At 34.0% G+C, this 21732-nt stretch overlaps 3 protein-coding genes across 3 annotated transcripts in view; 2 read left to right on the forward strand and 1 right to left on the reverse strand.

The window, feature by feature from the left end:
* The window catches only part of LOC143910413 (uncharacterized), a 35183-nt gene extending 34179 nt beyond the window's left edge, over positions 1–1004 (reverse strand). The window contains exon 1 of the mRNA XM_077428865.1: positions 223–1004. Coding sequence (XP_077284991.1) covers positions 223–546 — 324 coding nt within the window. The 5' untranslated portion in view covers positions 547–1004. The remainder of the gene's footprint in view (positions 1–222) is intronic.
* Positions 1–21732, forward strand: part of LOC143911157 (uncharacterized) — a 369714-nt gene that overhangs the window by 69600 nt on the left and 278382 nt on the right. The gene's annotated exons all lie outside the window — the stretch shown is intronic.
* Positions 19948–21551, forward strand: LOC143910414 (intraflagellar transport protein 22 homolog). The gene is made up of 4 exons (XM_077428866.1): positions 19948–20062; positions 20229–20404; positions 20476–20678; positions 20768–21551. Exons 1-4 carry the CDS (start codon positions 20024–20026, stop codon positions 20881–20883), a joined length of 534 nt encoding a protein of 177 aa, XP_077284992.1. The 5' UTR covers positions 19948–20023; the 3' UTR covers positions 20884–21551.

Here is a 21732-nt window from a genome sequence, read left to right on the forward strand (position 1 = left end):
TTTTATCGAACGTTACTCCTAAATATTTTATTACTGACTGCCATTTGTTCAGTCAGTAATAAAAATAAAAAAATATGTATGTATTTTGAAATCGACATAATTTTTTTGTTATGAACAGAAACTTTTTTTAATGTACAAAATTTTTTTAAATGCACATTTATTTTATAAAATGGACCCATTCTACATATAACGTTTCTAATTTGACTTGATAATGATACATACTTTAACAGCCACATCGGACGGCTTCAAATCGTTGTCACACACAACGGGATACTTTCTGTCCATCTCCTCCTGCCTTTCCGGAGAATATGCGATGATGGTCTTCATCGCCGGCATGGCCATCTGTCTGATGATGGTCGTTCGTCCCGTGGTATCCACTTCTCCCAAGCCCCACGATCCCCCGCCGCTACCTTTGTACATCTCGATCTTCAGCAGCATCATCAGACTGAAAATGCACATGGTGGTGCACAGGATGAGCACGTTCTCCATCCTGGCACACCTCCTGCCCGACGTGGACCACTTCCGGTGCGAACCGTTCAACTCCATCACAACAACAACAACAACTCACAAACAGTCAGTCAACTTTAGCCGATTGTCATTTCACTACACCCCTTTCGCCCACGTGCCGCAATACGCGCGAAAACATTTTTTTACACCACTTCGCCGAATGGAAAAGTCTATTTTTATTTCGTCTATTTGTCACTGTGTATGTTCATCGTGGATTGGTATTTTTTTTTTTTGGAAGTGAAGTCGTAAATGAAGTCGTTTTGCTGCGAAGATCGGAACGCGTCCGCCTCGGACCCGAGCTAGCGTTTGACTGGTCTCGCTCGCTAGTGAGCTTTTCCGAGTGGAGCTTCGTAGGAAACTGCGATTTACATCAGCTGTTTTATTTATTTGTAATGCGCGTTACATCAGCTGATGTAACGTGCGGTCGGTAGCCGTTGGTGTTTCGTTAATTAAAACATACACATGGTAAATATGTCATCGACACTTTTCCGAGGAAACTTAACGGTAAACAAATGTGTGTTCTGTTTTTTAAAAATGTATATGTGTACGTACATTTGATGGTAGATTAATGTACACCGGAGATAATGATAATAGGATAATAATATTTAAAAAAATCAACATATGTATATATATATATATATATATATATATATATATATATATATATAGATATATATGTATATATACAGTACACTCTCGATTATCCGGGCCAATGCCGGGAAGGGGGGGGGCACGGATAATTTAAAAATACGGATAATCCGAATCATCAAATTTTGACTTGGTTTCGAGTATAATATATTTGCAACACACATTTTTGTTTCATAATTTTAATACTCATTATTTATTAAGAAAAACGCTTATAGTTAAGCAGATATGTGGCCGTTAGTGCCTATAGTTAGTACTACTGTTGCCAAAATATAAAAAAAAATCTGGTCAACCAAGCCAGACAAAGTTGTCTACTAATCCGAATATATTACAACTGAAAATACAATTCGGCTGTAGCATATATGTACAGCATAATAGGAAAAAAGCTCAAACACTTATATATAAAAACGGACGCGATGTATATGGGTATGTATATATGTATGTGGGGGATGCGTGGACAAGTATGGAGATTTCAAAAAAACAAATGGGAAACGGGGAAACAGGGAAGTGGGGACCTGAGTGTCAGACATGTTCTCCTGATATTGATCGCCTGAGTTGGAACGGGTGACAATAGCGTCAGATTCACAGGAGCATACACACATACACACATCCGCGAAGACACACATTCATTCATCAGTTTGCTACTAATTTATTAATTTACTTTTAATTTTACAAGGTAATTTATAGGCGCACGCCAATAAATTACTTTACACTATATTTTTATATAACACTATCTGAACCTGGCATGCGTTGCAGTGCCACAATAACGCATGCAACTCCCGTTTCCGTTCACGTTTTTTCCACCACTGAACCGATTACGATGTCCGGGAAGATTATTGTGAAAAAAAATCGCCGAAAAAAGAGAACGGAAACGGGAAAAACGGGAATGAGTGTCATTGCAACCCTATAATGTCAAATGTTTTCGCGTCGCTGCCTGCGTTTTTCCGACTGATGAGAACGGGAACGGAAACGAGAACGGAAACGAGATCGGGAACGAGAACCGGAACGGGAACGGAAATTGCATGCGTTATTTTGGCGTTGCAACACATGCCGGGTTCAGCTAGTATTATTATTAGACACCGGATAGCCACAGTGCTATCCATTGTTCCATTGGTGTAAATCACTGATGAGTAGAGCCCGGAATCTGAAGGGGCTGTTTATCGTTCAAAGATTGTAAATGCATTGTTAAAGGTTTGCCGAACCTTTTTTACAAAGCATTTACAACAATTGAACAATAGGCGGCACGTTTCCGGCCCCTTCAGATTCCGGCCCCTAATTATTATACATATAAATACAAAACATAGTACTGTGAAGGTTCTTACATAATATGAACCGCTTGGAACAATAATAAATTACATTATATAATACACAATTTATATGTATGTATACACATATGAAACAAAGACGTGCATTCTTCGAGGAGTAATTCAATAAAAAAATAAAAATAAATAAAAATACCAAAGACATGTATCTATTGACACCGTTGTCGCCACCAACGGGTTAACGATAATAAAAATGCCAATTCCATACGAAGAAAATTTCTTTTCGGACGTAGCCTCACGTACGGCATACAAATAAGGTGGAAACGTGTTAATTAAACAAACGATCACCTGTTTGTCGTCGCATTGACGATACGCGACCCGTTTCCGCGATTAACAACGAATGGGTCATCCTATAATTAGCAATTAAACGAATGACACAAAATAAACTGGCCATTTCAATCATTGAAATCCGCGAATTTGGACTCGAACCGGGATGCGAGGGGTTAAGAGAGATGCAACGGAGTTGCCAGGCGTTTAACTGTTCGTGCGTTAATTGTGGCAATTAAAAGAGTTTTTTTATTGGTTTATATTACTGAAACAGTAACAGAACCGGCAATGAAAGCTTATCGACACTTTTGATTCTCGCCGCGTACCAAGATCGTTAATTGCCTTCGACAAAAAGTAGTTAATGGCGCCAATGCCCTGCACTGAATCGCAATTCTGGAAAAAATCCTCCAGTTTATAATTCGCTCGAAACATATGTAGGATACATATTATGTAGACTGGGAAGCTTGAATTCTGTATTGTGCAATTTTAAACGATTCGATCGATGCTTTCGATGTCGAACAAAAACTTTGAGTATCAATTTATCATTAGTTTTATCTGAATATGCTTGATTAATGGGGACGTTTAAGATGCCAATGATGAATAGTCAATTAAGCGTGTTCAGATTCGTTTAATTTCATATTTTTTATGTATTATTTTTTCAAAAGGTTTAAATTTTGCTGTTGAAATTCCTCACATTTAAATGAGCAGTATAAATTTTATGACTAATCTATAATAATTAATTAATCTATAATATTTATAAGCTTCGATCCTTTTTGCCTTTGCAAAAAAGTTTTATGCCACAAAGCTTCTAACCAACTCAGTGGTTTCTATAAAATACTACTAGTGTTGTACCCGATGAAATATCATCGCATGGGTGTTGGCATATTAAGTTATTAAATTAAAAGAAATGTGTTGGTTCTGTGTTCGATCCGCACGTGGTAGAATTTTTTTCAAATACCTTTTAAATATATATAATTTAATATTTTTATTTAATTTAAAAAGAAAATGTAAAAACTACCTACCCTACTTACATGTAAACAATATAAAACACCAATAGAAAAATTAATTAATTTTTTTTCAATAGATGGCGGACTTTTGCATCGTCTATTTGCCTAGAGGAAACATTGGTTATAAACAGTATACATATATAGAAGTTTTTTTATTTTGTTATTATATCTGTATACGTTTTGCTCAGAGACTAATTTTCAAAATGCTCAAAGACTAATTTTCCTAGAGGAAACATTGGTAGCAAACAGTATATATAGAAGTTTTTTCTTTCGTAATTATATTGGCACATTTTGTTGGCCGTGGTTTAGCTGTGACGCACATATGTATGTCGAATCTAAACGACTATTATAGTACAGCGAGCGTTATTTCAGACAAACACACAAAATAGCGATATATGATTATTGGCAATTCATCTGGAAAAAGACTGATTGTAGATAAATGGTTGGTAAATTAATATATTAATACATTTTCAGTTAAAAAAATATTTTAACTACTATATTTATAAAATTCAAAAGAACATCCAAAAGAGTTTACTACTAATATTTTTATATATTTTAAAAAATATATCTTACGGTAAATCTGAAGAAAAACTGTGCGTTTCAACTAACATCAACCAGCAGCATAGATCAATAGTCAAATTATCTGATTTCATTGAAATGGTTCCAAAAAATTGGCAGTCCTGCTATATTTTATGTAAATTTGAGTTAACAGCGTCTCGAATTCGCTGATTTATATATAAAAAATGTTGCAAAAATGAAAATTTATCCATAGATTTCTCTATAATGCTCAGTAAAAATAATCTATAAACTGTTTATCAATTTTTCTAGTTGGCTAGGAAGGCGCATTGAGCCTTAACTTTTAAGCCTTTCTGGTATATATGTAATATGTAAGTATACATATACATACATATGTATGTATGTAAATAAAATAAAATAATTAAATAAACTTGTCAACAGTGTAGCTCGGTGGTTGCGCTAATGCGTACAACCGAAAGGTCCCGGGCTCGAGCCCTGGTTTGACCTCCATTAAAAAGATATTTGTGCCTGCAAATAGATCGTTTCCTATCAGAGTTTTCTATATTTTTTCTATTTTCATTATTGAAACGGTTCCTCACGGCAACCAACCTACAAACTATTTATCACCACCATTTGGATATTGTTTCAAATTTATAATCTATAAATTAATATATGTACAAGTTTACAACCATATGTTTCACAAAAAAACTGGTCGAAGTACTGCAAGTGAAAAAAAACCAAGGTAGACTCATAATACGTAATCTTCAAAAGCATCATCATTCCAGTACGACCTTTAATCCTGACTGGGAATCCTCCAAATGAACTGGTGGATTCTTATTTTTTGGAAAACCCGAATGGAGAGCGAATTTGATTATTTATTTTAATATACAAATATACCACAGAGTCTTTACAGGTCACCCCAATATTCGATTCCTCACTATAAACCAAAATTTAAATCCATTCCCAAAAAATTACTCATTGCATACTAACGTACAAACCGCGAGTACTTATTTTTCATTAATTCGTTTTGTTCTACGTGGTAATAAGTCATTGCTGGAACAGTTGGGACTTTATATACCTAATAATTATGTATGTATGTGCGTGGTAGACATCATCATTTGATGATGTCTACCACGTCATTTATAAATGACGTGGTCCTGCTCACACAGTCATTTATAAAATGGCTCACATTCCAAGAGTAAAAAACCAGACACTATTCTTAAAAATCTTGAATTTGCAATTAAAACAATGACTGAACACTTCACTAAGTGGAAAATTCAAATTAATCAAACCAAAATAGACGCCATATTCTTTAGTGTTAGAAAGCATAAGCCAAGTTCAGATCTGAAAATTCTCTCTGGAGAAAGTCTGAAATGGCAGTCAGTAATAAAATATTTAGGAGTAACGTTCGATAAAAGAATGAGATGGGCACATCACATTGAGGCAGCGAAATGCAAGGCGATGCGGTGTATATCCTCAATATATCCAATATTTAATCGCCATAGTTCTTTATCAACTCAAAATAAAATAAAATTATATCACGCGCTCATATTACCATTATTAACCTATGCTTCACCTGTATGGAATAATGCCTCGAATACTAACCTTTCCAAGCTCCAAGTAATACAAAATAAATCCCTAAAAATAATTTATAATACACCCATATATACTAACTTGAAAAAACTGCATGCCATATATAATATTCCGTTTGTTACAGACATGACTAACAAACTAACCAGTAGATTCTATGACAGAATCACTGATAACCATACTAACACACTTGTGAAGAGTCTCGGTGATTACAACAAAATGTCTATACCCTTCAGGTATAGCACACAGATTAACTAAACACAATCTGCTTTCGGTCATCGACTTTAGAGAGTCTTTAATTAATATTATGTATTAGATGTATTATGAACATTTATAAGGATTGTAAATAGGTTTTTGGACTCTTTTTCCTATTATGCTGTACATTAACATTAGAATAATATAATACTATGATTACTAACCAAATTAAATTAAATTTTCAAATAGAAAATGATCAGTAGATCAGTAGCTATTAAAATAGATATAAGATGTATTGTGAACATAATTTCGTAATAATAAAAAGCATTTAAAAATCAGAAATTAAAAATATTACAAGAGCTATTCGACTTCTCAATGAAATCGTTGCTGCTGAGCCTGAATATGATAGTTTCCACCTTAGTGAGCGTAAATTATCGGATGTTATTCTAACCTATTTGTCTGATCGTTATTTTTATAATTGAATGTGATGTATGAGTGGAATTTTGATCTTCTCTCTTCCATTTGGGCCTCGCAGGGATGTTTTGTAATTGCGGCTGGTTTTTATATATTGGTGGTGGCTATAGGTGCAAGACATTCCCTACTTTGTATTTTATTATTTGATATTTTTACTATATCTGCTATTATTATAATGCTATTGTTTTTTTATGATTATGTTTAAATGTATTTTTTGTCTGTGTACATATGTAAAGTATATATTTTTATTTTTCTCATCTCTCTGTATTTTTTCGACCATTGTGGCGCATTACGCTCCTGTAATGCCACATTGGTCCAAACTTAAACTTAAATAAATATAGTACGTATAGGTATTATATAGTATATCTATGTATATGAAAAATAAAAAAGGGTACACGCGCGATATAAATGTGGAAAAGTTGACATTTTACGAATGCGCATCACGTTCGCTCGTCCATTAACGTTTAAACGGCGGCGTCCAAATTTATGCGCGAAGAAATAAACCGCAATTAAATTTGCGCGAAATTCAATTTAATCGTTTAAATATTTATGGCGCTTTCGCATCCGAGTCGACCTGCACTATCGTCGGTGAAAGTCTGGTGGTTTAATTGCCGTGAGCCAGGACGAGGACGTCTCTTCCCCCGATGATGAGATGAGATTGCCATCTTGGAGATTGGCTCGACTGCAGGAAGAAACAGTGCTATGCTAAACGAAGCACAGATTTCCAAATTGGTAATCAAACTTATTCGAACACGCTAATTTAGCGGATTAGTATCACGTATGTAGAATATACCTGTATTTTAAAAACAGGATATCTCAATGACTTTTATTTTTTTTACATATGTAGATACCGGTCTCCGTGACGAGACAGAATGTTAAATGACAGAAAACGCAAATATCGGAAGGCAAAGATCGAAAATGGAAAGATCTTAAGTCGAAAGATCAAAAAAAATGGTGCATGGTAAACGGTAAATACTCACTTAATTTGCGCGAGCAGGATACAACAGGAACAAGAGGAACAGGCTTTTCCTCCCGTATTAATGTGCACGCGCAGAATACGGGAGGAAAAGCATGTTCCTCTTGTTCCTGTTGTATCCTGCTCGCGCAAATTAAGTGAGTATTTACCGTTAACCATGCACCATTTTTTTTGATCTTTCGACTTAAGATCTTTCGATTTTCGATCTTTGCGTTTTCTGTCATTTAACATTCTGTCTCGTCACGTCGACCCGTAGATACATATGTATATAGTGGTGTAGTCGGGCCAGGTCGCCGCCCTGGTACTTCTTTTTGATACAAACATTGTTTTTTGAGTACAATTAAAAAATAGTTTGGCTAATATTTCATATAAAATTTTGTATATCAAATATTGGGATCAGACTCTCGTTCTAACATTTGATGACCACAACCGAATAGTAATCTGGGCACATTCAAAACTCAAAAGACTTTTAATGAAATGTATGGGCTTTTTTTATCTAAAATCACCGATAACTTCGAAAGAAAACATGCTTTGAACTATTGACCATACGCACTTGAGGATAGATAAAATAATAAGGGAACTCGGCTTAAATAAAATTTTCGACATATATAGTTTTACCATTGCTTAAAGCAAATGTTGCTGTTGACACACAAACACGGGTTTGCAAAAGCAAAGATGTTGAAGATGATGCAGTGTGGAAGTTTTTATAAAATATAAAAAAAAACTTCATAATATCAACAAGAAAGAATATTTGTTAATTAGCATTTGATTTTTTATAAATTTTTTACCAATATTAGGATACATATTTTATTAATTAAGGAAAAAAGTTGGGGGAGGGGGTCGTAAAAATTAAATACCGCTCTGGTTCTTTTTTATTTAGCACTACACCACTGCATATGTACCAGGAAGGCTTGACAGGAAGACCTCAATGCGCCTTTCTAGAACAATGCAGCATTTTTATTACATAAATCACTGTACATATTTCCAGAAGAGAAATTAACAATTAATTTAATTAATTAAATAATTAATCCATTGAGACATATATGCAGACTTGTACATATTTTTTTACAAATTGTACATACATAATACAGAAGATTTTTTTGCCAATTTAAGGAACCTTTTTAACAATGACCAGATAAAATTGGCAAACTCTGATAAGAAACGATCGACTTGGACTCACAAACACCCAAGTCTGACCAGCAGTGTAGCGGGATCAAACCCAATAATCACTTGGTGCTAAACATATACACGCTAAATACTGCCGGCCGACTTATTTCATGCCATTTGAAGAAACTTTTAACTGGCTTATGTTTAACTATTTATTTTATTACCTTTTTTCTTTTAGCTGTAAGTTTATCTATGATTATTAAATAAATAAATAGGCTGCGTAAGTCATTTTATAAAATATGTAGTATTAAGATATTGAGCTAAGCCTCTAAGTCTTACTTACCTATTTTTTTGAAAGAGAATTTCAAATATAAGGTCAATAATTGAATAAATTTGTACGCACTGAGGGAAATACATATAACTTAATAAATAAAAGTAATTTTGTATAATGGAACTATTCCTAACGTGCATTAGATTAAAAAATAGACCAGACGTTTAAGATATAGGTATCGGAATTGTCAACGATCTTTTATCAATTCCAAAGCAGTTTTTTTTCCACATCAATACATAAATATTTTCATTTCATTTGTTTTCCTTATATTTATCTTTTTCATTTTTTTTATAATCTTTGTAAAAATCTGTTATTGGACTCGGATGTTACATATATTATATATTTACTATTTGTTTTTTATACATATCTATGTACATCCTGTTGTCTGTTGATTTTTCAATAAATAAAATAAAATAAAATAAAATAAATTACCGTGAAAAGAAAAATCTGAATTATTCCAGTATCTACAAAATTAAGATTCAATACAAACTTAAAATTTGATACGAATTCAAAAATGGACATACAATATCTGTGCACCAAGTGAAATTTCTTTAGGAAAAATCAGCACAAATTAGGTTAGAAACGGTTTATGAGGTAATTTTAAAAGAGTAGGAGTCATTGGAGATTTTTACAGCATTTCACTCATGTATACCACATAAATTACCTTTTAAGAAAAACCTGAATTATTCCAGTATCCACAAACCTTAAAATTCGATACGTCGTCAAAAAATCATGGAGATTTTTACAACATCTCACTCTAGCTCTCAATGGCGTATAGGAGTAAGAGTGCAACGTTTCGTAACACGTTCATAAAGAAGTTTCACTTCAGCCAGTGACATAGCTCGGTGGCTTCGATTGAAGAGAATTTATTCGGAGTATTTCTGCAGTACTGCTGGTCAGACTTGAATATTTGTGATTCCAAGTAAAACGTCTCCTATCAGAGTTTAATCTCTGCCAATTTATTTGATTTCGTTGTTGAAACGATTCCCCGTGAAATTTGCAAAAACCATCCTAGCTACTATTTGAATATGATTGTAAATTTATATTCATACTAGTGGTTTTACCCGGTATTTGTAAAATAAAAATTTTAAACATGGCTAATATAATAATTAACATGTATTTGTTTTTTTATTAAATTTATTCGAATCGAAAAAAAAGAATATTCAAAGACAGCCAATCAGAAACGAATGGTTTTTTTTATATATGTACATATATAAATGAGTCAAAACTGAAATTGGAACCGGAATCGGAACTGAAATCGAAATTGGAATTGAGACTTGAGTCCGGTTCCGGAACTGAAACAGGAATCGGCAACCGGAACTGAAAAAGTAATCCGGATCCGGAACTGAACCAGGAATCCGGATCCGGAACTGACAAAGGAATCCGGAACCGGAATTTAAAAAGAAATCGATATCGATAGAAAATTTGATTTGTTCGATAACGTCACGGATTCTACGAACCAAAACTTACATACATTCATACAAAGTCTCTTTCGAAATTGTATATTAGACGAGTTGTTTTATCCGGCTTCGCTCAGTATTTGTAATATAAACATCTTAAACATGGCGAATCTAATAATAAATATTCATTTGAAAAAAATATTCAACCAATCGAATCGTCATAGTTACAAACTTACAAAGTCTCTTTCGAAATAATATATTAGATGTATTATATATTATACCAGAATCCCGTGGCGCCTCCTCCCCCCCCCCCCCCCCCATCCCCATGTCGTCATGGAAATTTAGACTTCTTTTCGAAGTTATCCAACCAACCATTATCGAACCAACAATAATTTACATAGATAATTGGATTATTAGTCACATTGCGGTGGTCACAAAGACAATTTTTGCCATTAAAATCGCGAACACGCAATATTTGGCACTCAAGTTCTCGTTAGTATGATAGTTATCGTTAATGTGATGGACTTTTCGGCTGCCAGATGATCCATTATAGAGATTTTAGTGACTTTGTGACCAGTAATCACCGAACCATTTACATACAAAGTCTCTTTAGAAACTATACATTAGATGCAGTGCCGGTTTTAGAGGGGGGCTGGGTCGGGCGGGGCCCAAGGGCGCCAAATAAGTTAGGGCGCCGCACGATGCACCAAAGGCCATTCAAAATTTTAGATTAGAGCGCCAAAGGCCAAAGTTTTTTCTAAGGGTGTTTAGAAAAAATTGCCCGGGGGCGCCATCGGGTGTAAGGCCGGTATTGATTCGATGTAAAAGTTTAATACCATATATAGGTATGTCGCTCAGGGGCAACCCGTTATGGCATCATGGTAAAATATAGATTTAATACAAAAAAAATCAATTCTCAATAAAAAAACATCTAATTTTTCAGCAAAATATGAATCAAATCAATGTGAAAGAAGTGTCAACTTAGATCATTTAAAATGCGAGATGCACACGCTTTGAGAAGCGCATAAGCGTATGCAATCAAGTGCAATCAAACCGCTACGGTCGCTTGTTGCAATCTGAATTCAAAGTCAAAGTCGATAATATAATACATACATACTCGAAGGAATGTTTCACGCGCTGCAAGCCCGAAACAATTAATATTTCAACCCTTTGACCGTCGGTTTTATCGCCCTCGTAGGCACGCAGGAAGGTACCTAAGTACCTGTACCTATTAAATGAGTATTTATTTCGTACGTCGAAATTGAACGGTGGTCGATAAACAAATGGAAAAATGTCGAACTGACTGCATTCCGTGGCTACGATGGACGCTCTTCGCATACCCATGGCTTGTTTCGGTGGCCTCATATGAATCTGCAAAAATTTTACTTATTCTTAACGGTTTTAAGTCATGGCTTCTTTTACGACTAAACTTCATTCTGTCGGCATTCTTCGCAGAGACTGATCGCCGCACACGATTTCGCGAGAAACGAGAAAACGATAGCTCTGTGGCTTTTTTTCAACCCTTCATTGCGTTTTCGTGACTTATTTTTATAATGTTTTTAATTCAGAGCAAACCGTACATCGAAAGATTTACTGCTGACTTTTCCTTCCTTGAACTCAAAAACGAACAAAAATAAATAGTTCCCTACTGCAAGTCAGCTTTTGACATATTTATGTTAATTGTAAGCTTTTATGGATGGAATGTATCCATTCAATATTTGATGTGTGCTTTTTGCTCTATCCATTAAATGAAAAGTTGAAATTTCAACTATCTATTTAAATGTGTTTACTAAGTTTAGATGCTAAATAGTATGTGCAACATATGTACATACCTTACAGTGGTATCATTCTATTGGTTTCCGGAAACCTGTTGTTCGAAATCAAAAGTTTCCGGAAACCAGTTGTTTGAAATCAAAACTTCACGTCGTTTTTGTTAAAAGCAATGCAAATTTTCAAACAACTTCGAAAATATTGTTTTATTCGTAGTCGAATACATAGCAGGTATAAGGAAGGACCTTCACTTCCGTTATGACCAAAATTTGGTTCAAATAACCAAAAATTGGAAACCCGTTGTTCCGAAATTGGGATGACACCACTGTGATACCTACTTATGTATATACATACATATTATACAATTGCTGTAAATCATTTTGAGACAGCAGAACTCAATCATTGTGTATTTGTTCATAGTTAATTGAATATAAAGTCACTCCTTATACAGTAATGGTAAGGAAATACTCAAAAGTACGGCGCGGGACGCATACAGGACTCGAGCGGTGAGAGGCGTATCCAAATGCCATTATTCGTACGATCTCATTTCGACACGTTTCTCCTATATTTATTAAAATTTGGGTTCACTGTCAATACAAAGATAAAATATCACCGGAATCACTTCACGGGTTAGAGGCTAGCGAAGGAACACAAGGTACAAATTTGGCGTACCGTATTGTACTTTACCGTATTTGACGTACATTTATTTGTATTATTATGTATACTTACTTATATGGATGATGGGGATTGCACTGTTCTTCCTAACTTCTAGAATAAAAAGTTGTTATTATTATTATATGGAAAGATGTTTAGAAACAATATCACACAGGGACGAACGGCACGTTGTGTGCTTGGCTCCCCGCTGTGGGGGTTCCCCTACATTTCTTCAAATATGAGATACACCGTTATCGATCACTGTCAAGCAAGGATAAATAAAAACTTAAAATTTTACCGAAAACACTCCAGGGGGTGATTTTGGGACGGTGTGCGCTGGGCGTGCCATGAATAGTTGCCACATTTTTTTCTCATGTTTAAAAGCAGTTCCTTCGTGTGTGATTTCGCCCTAAGAGATCGAGAGGAAAATATGAACATTGCCAGTGATCGGATAATTGCACTCAAGAGAGCCGCACTCACATCAAAACTTTCAAAGATGCTCAAGAAGAACTAACGCAATAGAAATGAACAAAAAAGCGTCAAGGGGTATTTGTATGTTATCCGAGGGTGCTAACCCCTTTTTGTAGAATTCTATTGCGTAAGTTCTTCTTGAGCGCCTTTGAAAATTAGGATTTCTCGAAACTTCGCCACTATTCGGTGCAATTCAGTGCATTCTTCCGGGAACCAACATTTCCATATATATGTACATATGTAAAAGGTATATACGGGTATATATACATACTTACAAGCTGGATAGACATAGCTAAAAGTGAAAATATAATGGTTGTGGCTATTTGCAGGTACTATATCTGCGAATTATTGGCTATTTGGAGGTACTATATCTGCGAATTATTGGCTATTTGGAGGTACTATATCTGCGACAGGCGCAAAGCCTTCTGCGCATGAGCGTGAACTTATAATCCAATTATAATTTCTTACATTTAATGTATGCTAGACTTGTTAAATCAATCGTTCATTATACATGAGGCAAATAAATTTCGCACGTTATTATAATAGATTTATATAATTTAGCTAGTTCGCGGCTTGTACTTGTATGTAGATATTATACGTTGTATGTGATAATAATTTTCTAACAATTAATAATATTAACTAATTTAGATTATATTTTTACTTTTTAATTTTAAGAGGTTTAAAACAAAATTTTAACAATAAATACGCTGACAGTGACAGTTGTCACTGTATTTGCGCCTGTCGCAGATATAGTACCTACAAATAGCCAATAATTCGCAGATATAGAACCTGCAACTAGCCAATAATTTGCAGATATAGTACCTGCAAATAGCCACAACCAAATATAATAGGTTGAAGTGACGGTAGGCCGATTAAAAGAAGTGCTTGAATAATAAATAGCCGAGGATGTCGAACAAAATAAAATAAAAAAAGCTAGACGGACAGATAAACTAAAGAAAATTTGCTGAAAATAATAGACGATATACAAAAATAGAAGAAGATTCAAAACCTAGAAAAGAATGATATATGTAAGTATATATTTGATATTGTTGCGTAGGGGTGGGTGGAGGATCCAAGTAAAAGGCCAACAGTCGTTTCACAGCATTTATTGATGATTAAGGAGATACACGCACTGGCAGTGCTCAGTCCAGAATGACCTGATATCGCCTACGTACCGCCTTATAAAGGCTACATCTCTCAGGACGTCTAATCTGTTTACCTGTTGTATATTCACGTATTCGAATATGTATTTCCACGACATTGGGTCACCCGTACCGATTCTGAGAAAGGACTAATAACGGTCATTGTTTAGCCTAAATGCACTTAGAGTCCAGATATAATCCTGGAAGTAAGTGCAAGCACTTAGTTAATCCGATAACAGATATCCGTTGGTCTAAGTGCAAGCACTTAGTTGATCCGTTAACAGATAACCCTTGAACGGTCACATAGTCTCTGGGATTCTATTCGCTGAATCCGCATCGTACGTAACAATATTATACTAAAGCAACCAATATTGACTTCAGAAGCGTAGAATAATTGAATGCATCCATAGTAGTCCTTTCTGAACTCACTGTCTAGTCTAGTTGAGCTTATTAGCTTGAATACGCTGAGCTCCTTCATCAAGCAATATTCAAATTTAACCACGCGGCAACGTATCTGTAATAACCGGTATCGATCTGACAGGAGAAAATGCTCACGGAGAGCGTGCAAAAAGTGAACGAGCTCGTGCATCCATCCAACTTCAATTATGCCTCCTTTATGACTCTCTTCTAGGGGCCGATCATCATCAGCCCGGTGGTCGTTATTACCACACTTCTCCGGCTACTGACTACACTCTTTGGAACTCCTTCCGTGTTGTAATCGCCGTGAACTGCGAGTTCTCACGGAAACTCGAGGTTCCTCTACAGTCTGGAGTAGTTAAGTACACAGAAAAACTTTTTATTTTTTATTTTATTTCTTTCCCAATCGTTTCCTTCTCGTGTTCAAAATGAAAATGAGTAGCCATTCACGTTTTGCTTTGGGTGTCGACAGAAAAAGTCTACACCTACGCGGTACAGCACTATGGTCGTTAACAACGACATGGTCATGTTGACAGATGTAATTGACGAGGAAGAAAAAACAAGTTACCGGCTAATAACGTCAATCTTACAAATTATCCACAACTGTTAACGACGCATGAGAAAGCTTTAAATAAACATTTGAATAGATAATGTGTATAATCTTAAAAGTACATATTATGTTAAAATTGTTGATGCATGAGAATAAAATGGACGCCGCGCAGTGGCGTAACGTGAATTCCAGGCGCCCCGCCGCAAAATATTTTAAGGCGCCCCCCCTCTTATACACATTATTTCCTTACAACTGTTCCATAAATCTCTTCTTCTGCATTTTGTATTTTCGCGCTCAAGTAAGTCACAAAACCTGCTTTATATTCCAAAATTGGATCATAAGCTATCAGAAGTTTAATAAAAGATATAAAATTTCTAGGATTGTTAGAAGATATGTGCAAAAAGCATTTCTTCGTTTTCTTTATAAGAAAGAGTATGGGTACTACCCATATCTCTATCCTACTCCTTTCCTTTTGGGCATGCTTGGGTATAATTCCCTTGAACTTCGGAGAAACTTCTCGTTAATTCGTTTCGTTCTCCAGCTATTGCGTGGTAATACGTCATGCCCGTTGTTGCTGGAACAGTTGGGACTTTATGTCCCTAATAATTATGTGCGTGGTAGACATCATCATTTGATGGTTGTACCTGCTGCTCGCACAGTTCTTTTTCGAATGGCTCCTATTCCAAGAGCTATTCGACTTCTCAATGAAATCGTTGCTGCTGTCCCTGAATGTGATATTTTCCACCTTGGGGAGCGTAGATTATCGGATATTATCTTAACATATTTATCTGGTAACCTGCGCTCATCATTACTTTCTTAATTTGAATGTGATGAATGTGTGGAATCTTAATCTACTCTCTTCCATTTGGGCCTCGCTGTGATTTTATTTTTTATTCATATTTTGTTTTATTTTATTTTATTTTTTCTTTCTCCTTTGTACATTTTATATACTATTTTAATTTTGCTCAGTGTAAACAAAGAATGGGATTTATGGATTTTATTTTTAATTTTTACACTTTGTTATTTTTTTTTCTCTCTGAATGATGTATTATTTTCCTTTTGTTACTTTTTTTTTATTATTTTATTTTACCATGTTTTCTGCTTTTGCTTTTTTCCTTTATTTACAGTTTACTTGTTTTTATATCATGTTTTTATATATTTTTCAAATGTAGGCCATTGTGGCGCATTAGGTTCTTCCTGTAATGCCACAATGGTCCAAAACTATTAAATAAATAAATAAATTATTATAAACAATTCTGGTCAAAGATACAAAACTCTCTTGATGTCCATCGAAATGCCAAATTATTTTTAGTCAATGTTAATATGACATTAATAGCACGATAATGAGCTTGACGCCAATAATTTTTTAATAACACGACTTTGCATTTCTGAAGAGATATATTTTTCAATTTTCTCTGAATTTTTCCACAAATCGTACGTAAAACAGGAACCTCAGAAATGATTTGACCACTTCACCAGAAATGACTGGAGAAGAAGGGCTATGATCAGTCGGTTGAATTTTCGCAACAGTTTGCATTAAGTTCGCCATATTATCTCCATTTCTCGAAGAAGAGCTAGGTTGCTTTTCTGATAAAACTGCCGAAGGACTTAATTCCACTATTTCACTAGAGACTTCGTCAGTTTTAGTCAATTTCGATTAACTCGCGATTTGATTATTTTTTCGCTTTCTTCACTGAACTTCTTAAAACTACTCATATTAAAAAAAAACGTAAAATACTTCTCAACTACAGAGAACACAATGGTACACTTTACCTTGAGCAATGAGCTAATTTTTATATAAAACGATCAAACACATTTCGGGAGTTGGTTTATGTAATTGTAATCAATCGCGATCTTATTCCGGAGCGTGTTCAAAATCAATTGTCGAAAAATCTGAACGAACCCACTGATTTTGTGCGTTAAGTTGTAAATTTGACATATTTTGGTCGCGTTCTATTATTTATTAACGGAAAGACTTAAAAAGTTAAAAATCAGTGAAAAAGTCGCGCCGCTTTACGGCGCCCTCCAAGCCTCGGCGCCCCCCTGCACTGCGGGGTCTGCGGGCGCGGTAGTTACGCCACTGACGCCGCGTGAGAAACTTGAAAATTTGGTCAACTCGTTTAAAACGAAAAAACATTTAAAAACATCAACGTCTTTCGTAAAAATTTCGCAAATTTATAAGTGGTTATTGCGATTATTTTTCACCATCGAACTATAAAAATCGGGTTTGGTGCAAACGATCGACAAGCGCCAGACAGACTGAACCACAGATTAACTGGATGGCTGCTTTAAACGCAATTCTCGACTTCACGGATGATAGATTGCACATCAGATGACGAGTAACCTTTCGATGTGCACAGATGCAATTAATAAAATGGCAATTATTAAAATTGAGTTGGATCTTTCTGGCGAGTTTAATAAGGCAAAATTCGGAACTTAAGTATCAGAAGCACAGAACGTATTCAGGGTAGGTATGTCGGGACTTCGGGTAGATTTCGCTTAGTGTAAGTGTGAGCAGTGCGCACGTATAAGGTACACGTACAGTTAATCTGTGGTTCAGTCTGTCTGGCGCTTGTCGATCATTTGCACCGCATCGATAAAAATCGATTGAAATTCCCATCGTTGACCAAACCGCGCAAAATGACATAGTTTCAAAACGATCGGAAGACTGTACGAAATTTAGCTCAATCGTTTGCGAAGAACATAGAAAAGCCTTGTAAAAATACAATGTAATACAAATTTAAATATTTTCAATCAGGAAACCCGAACTGAAACCGCTATTTTTGTCGGAACGAAAACCGAAACCAAGCCGGTATCTTTTTCGGTTCGGTAAAATTAATATATCAATGTATACATATGTACATATACATACTTTGGGAATGATAAAATAAATGGAAAAACATACAGGAATTTATATTAAAAATATGTTTTTGAAACTTTTAGAAAAATATAATATCGATATGAAACAAATCTTCTCTGTTACATCAGATAATGGAGTTAATATGATTAAATTTGTCAACAATTACGAAGCAAATATGAAATCAATGAACACATTATAAATTGACTATCAAAAGTGCTCGATTCAAACCCTTGTGAACGGAAAAGCAAGAGTAAATACAACCATACCTGTAAACATTAACTTTTAGAGTAAAACAAACAACTAGATTCTTTCTAAACTGTTGTCGCACGTTTGTTCCTAAAAGCAAGGCTCGATGAAAAGTTGGTAAGCCTAGAGAAAGTCGATTAAGTATGAATAAAAAAAAATGTATTTTATTCCGCAGTGCACCAGCGGCAAGCTGCACACGTTAAGAGGGCTGTACACCCGAAACCTTAATTTTGTTGCCGTTCATTTCTTCGATATATGTATATATTGAGTGAATGCGACAATATATATCAATATATATATATATATATATTAAGTGAATGCGACAGTTGCGCTTCCACCAGATAATACGTATTTTAAATCGACAAAATCGAGGTTTCGTATTCTCGTATTGTCTCCTCCAAAACTGGACCAATTTTTAAAAAAATTTCATCATCGGTATGAGAAAGATATTTTCTGTGCAACTATGCGCGTATTTTTTTTAAATCGACCGTTAAATAAGCACGCTGGACTCTTTTCGTGGGTGTAAAAAAGAAGCGATTTTATAGATGTTTGGCGGCTCCTAGCTCCTATAAAAAATAACTAATCAAAAAAATAAAAGCACAGATGCATGCCAATGGTGGATACCATATTAAAAAATAATTTCTCAAGTGCCATAATTGAGGAAGGGAGAAGTGTAATACGTTTGTATGGACAAGGCGCTGGTGTGCAGCCCTCTTAAGACCTTTTTGCAAACAATTTATCGACAAGTAAACATTTAGGGTTGAGATATAATTTATTTTATATAATTATATCCATAGCATATTCAAAAACAATTTTTCTAGTGCCATAATTGAGGAAGGGAGAAGTGTAATACGTTTGTAATGAACAAGGCGCTGGTGTTCAGCCCTCTTAAGAAATATGTATACTCCTTTGACATTTTAATTATGTATATGATCACAATAACTTATAGCGAAAAGACGTATAAAGAAAGGTATAAACGGTGTGGGTGTATTAACATTAACTTGCTAAAATAAGAGAACCGAAAATCGAAAACCGAAAACCGGAACTGAACCTATATATTTTTTTTACCGAACCAGAACGGTTCGGGTCCCTGTTTTCAATGATAAATAAATACATATATTGATTTATCGTCACTTTAAAATTTAATAAAATATTACTTATAAACTTCTTCAAAATTACAATTTGTTTTCATATCAATAAATTGAATTTATAATTAAAATAAAACAAAATTATTTACGGAAAACCATTTTTGGAATTAATGACATCTATGTAGTACATTCAATACGAATGAAAATGAAAGCTGTCAATATTAAGTACAAATGTATTGATCATCTTCGGTGGATATTTTTACGAGTTTACAAATAAAACTATAAATATTAATAAATTCCTGAGACACAATTAACTTCAAAGAGTCGAACCAAAATTATTTGTAAAATTTTTGAAAGAATGATCTTTCGTTTTTAATTCATTTTTGAAGTGTGTAAGCATTTTGGTATCCTAGCAATGCTTCATGAAACATTGTGCTGTCAATATGATTGCGTATGTTTCTTCCTATCAAAAATACTTGTATTAAAAGATGTTAAAACTCAAATTATTGATGGTTGGATTACCTGGAGTAAGATTTTCTAATATTTTAAATTTTAAATGTAACGGCGAATCTTTTTTATGAAAAGCTAAGTAACTTTTACCATTAGTGTTTGGAATTTTAAAATTAACACTTACATATATATAAAATACAAACATATTTTTCTATATGTGAGATATTATATGTATTTTCACAGAGCGGTAAAACAGCTATAGCTAATTTTCTTTCCGAATGTGTCGATGTCGAGTCGGGCATTGAAATTCAGCCCACTCATGGTGCTAGATTATTAGAATTCGATTCACCAAGTTTGAATGTAAATGGAAGTCAAATAAAAGCTGAAATAGAACTGTGGGATTGTAGCGGTGATCACAGGTATATAATATAAATTTAAACTTCTTGAACATCAATTCTAACTATCATAAAACTATTTTATTCTCTTTTAGATATGAATCATGTTGGCCAGCATTTAGAAGCAATACTCAGGGTGTTATATTTGTTTGTTCATTTAACAACGCCCTGAATGCTGCAAGAGAATTTGAACTGCTCTATGATTATTTTGTTTCTCAACCCGGCTTGAGTCCTAAACAGTGTGTTGTATTTTATTATACAACAGAAATACAACAACAAGCCAAAGGATTAAGGTTGTGTGAGTATTTTATGTCATAATGAAAATTCATCCGTCCTAATCTGATTTTGTTTTAAATATGCTATTATATCAATTTAATCACTTTACAGCATCTACATTTGGAAAAATATCTCAAGTTCCAGTGAATATTATGGACGGTGGTAATAAATTGAGGAGTGATTTTTCTAATTATTTAGTTTCAGTAATAAGTTCATCAAATCCATAGTGTATATGTAGATATATATACACATGGGATTCAAGTAAAAATAACTGTGAACAATTTACAATGCAAAAGGTTGACTTTTTGTGTTAATTTTATTAATAAAATTTCATGTTTAATCATCATTGGGAGTTTTATCTTTTCTTCTGTTAAATTTGAAGAAAAACAGTACAAGTCTACGTTAACTGGTTAACGTTTTATAATCGGTGTTTTAAATGTCAATGTTCGGAGATATGTATACTTGAATTAAGTACTTTTAAAATATACTTATATAGAGTATCTATTGAATGTTATTCAAATTCAAATATGAAACTCATTAATTTTTACATTAGTAAAAATAATGTAATAAATAATCAAAGAATCCTTCTTTTCAAACAGGGTGGTAAAATTTGGAATAGTCTACTAAATTAATTAATACTTCTAGAAACCTAAACCTCTGTAAAAATATACTAGATAATTTCCTAAGAAATAATGGTTTTTAATATTCGTTTTTTTTCGGTTATTCTTATTTATATATTTATTCTTTTTGTTTTCCTCCATTTTCAGTTTTTGTTTTTTTATTATAATTATTTTGTTTCTTTTGTATTTGAACTGTTTGACTTTTGTTTTCAATTTATTTACTTTTGTAATATTATAATTAACAAATATATGCTGCCTCTCCTAAGTATTTTTTCAAAAGAAATTATTAAAATTTAATTTTAAAATTTTTTCAACTCAACTAATTAATTCATTGCTAGATGTAACCCCTACAATTCCTTATTGTTTATTCATTTTACACCACTTCCATTTTTTGTGTTTTACATATTATTGTCCTTCCGACATTAGTCCATCAACCCCTCTGCTTTTCTTATAATT

This window comes from Arctopsyche grandis, chromosome 4, assembly GCF_051622035.1.
Source record: "Arctopsyche grandis isolate Sample6627 chromosome 4, ASM5162203v2, whole genome shotgun sequence".
NCBI classification, from domain to species: Eukaryota; Metazoa; Arthropoda; class Insecta; order Trichoptera; family Hydropsychidae; genus Arctopsyche; species Arctopsyche grandis.

Bases quoted from the DNA above. Each gene is read 5' to 3' on its own strand.
- LOC143910414 (XM_077428866.1), top strand. From the start codon at position 20,024: ATGTTAAAACTCAAATTATTGATGGTTGGATTACCTGGA. The intron at 20,063-20,228 runs GTAAGATTTTCT...GTATTTTCACAG, and splicing joins TGATGGTTGGATTACCTGGA to AGCGGTAAAACAGCTATAGC. The intron at 20,679-20,767 runs GTGAGTATTTTA...ATCACTTTACAG, and splicing joins AGCCAAAGGATTAAGGTTGT to CATCTACATTTGGAAAAATA.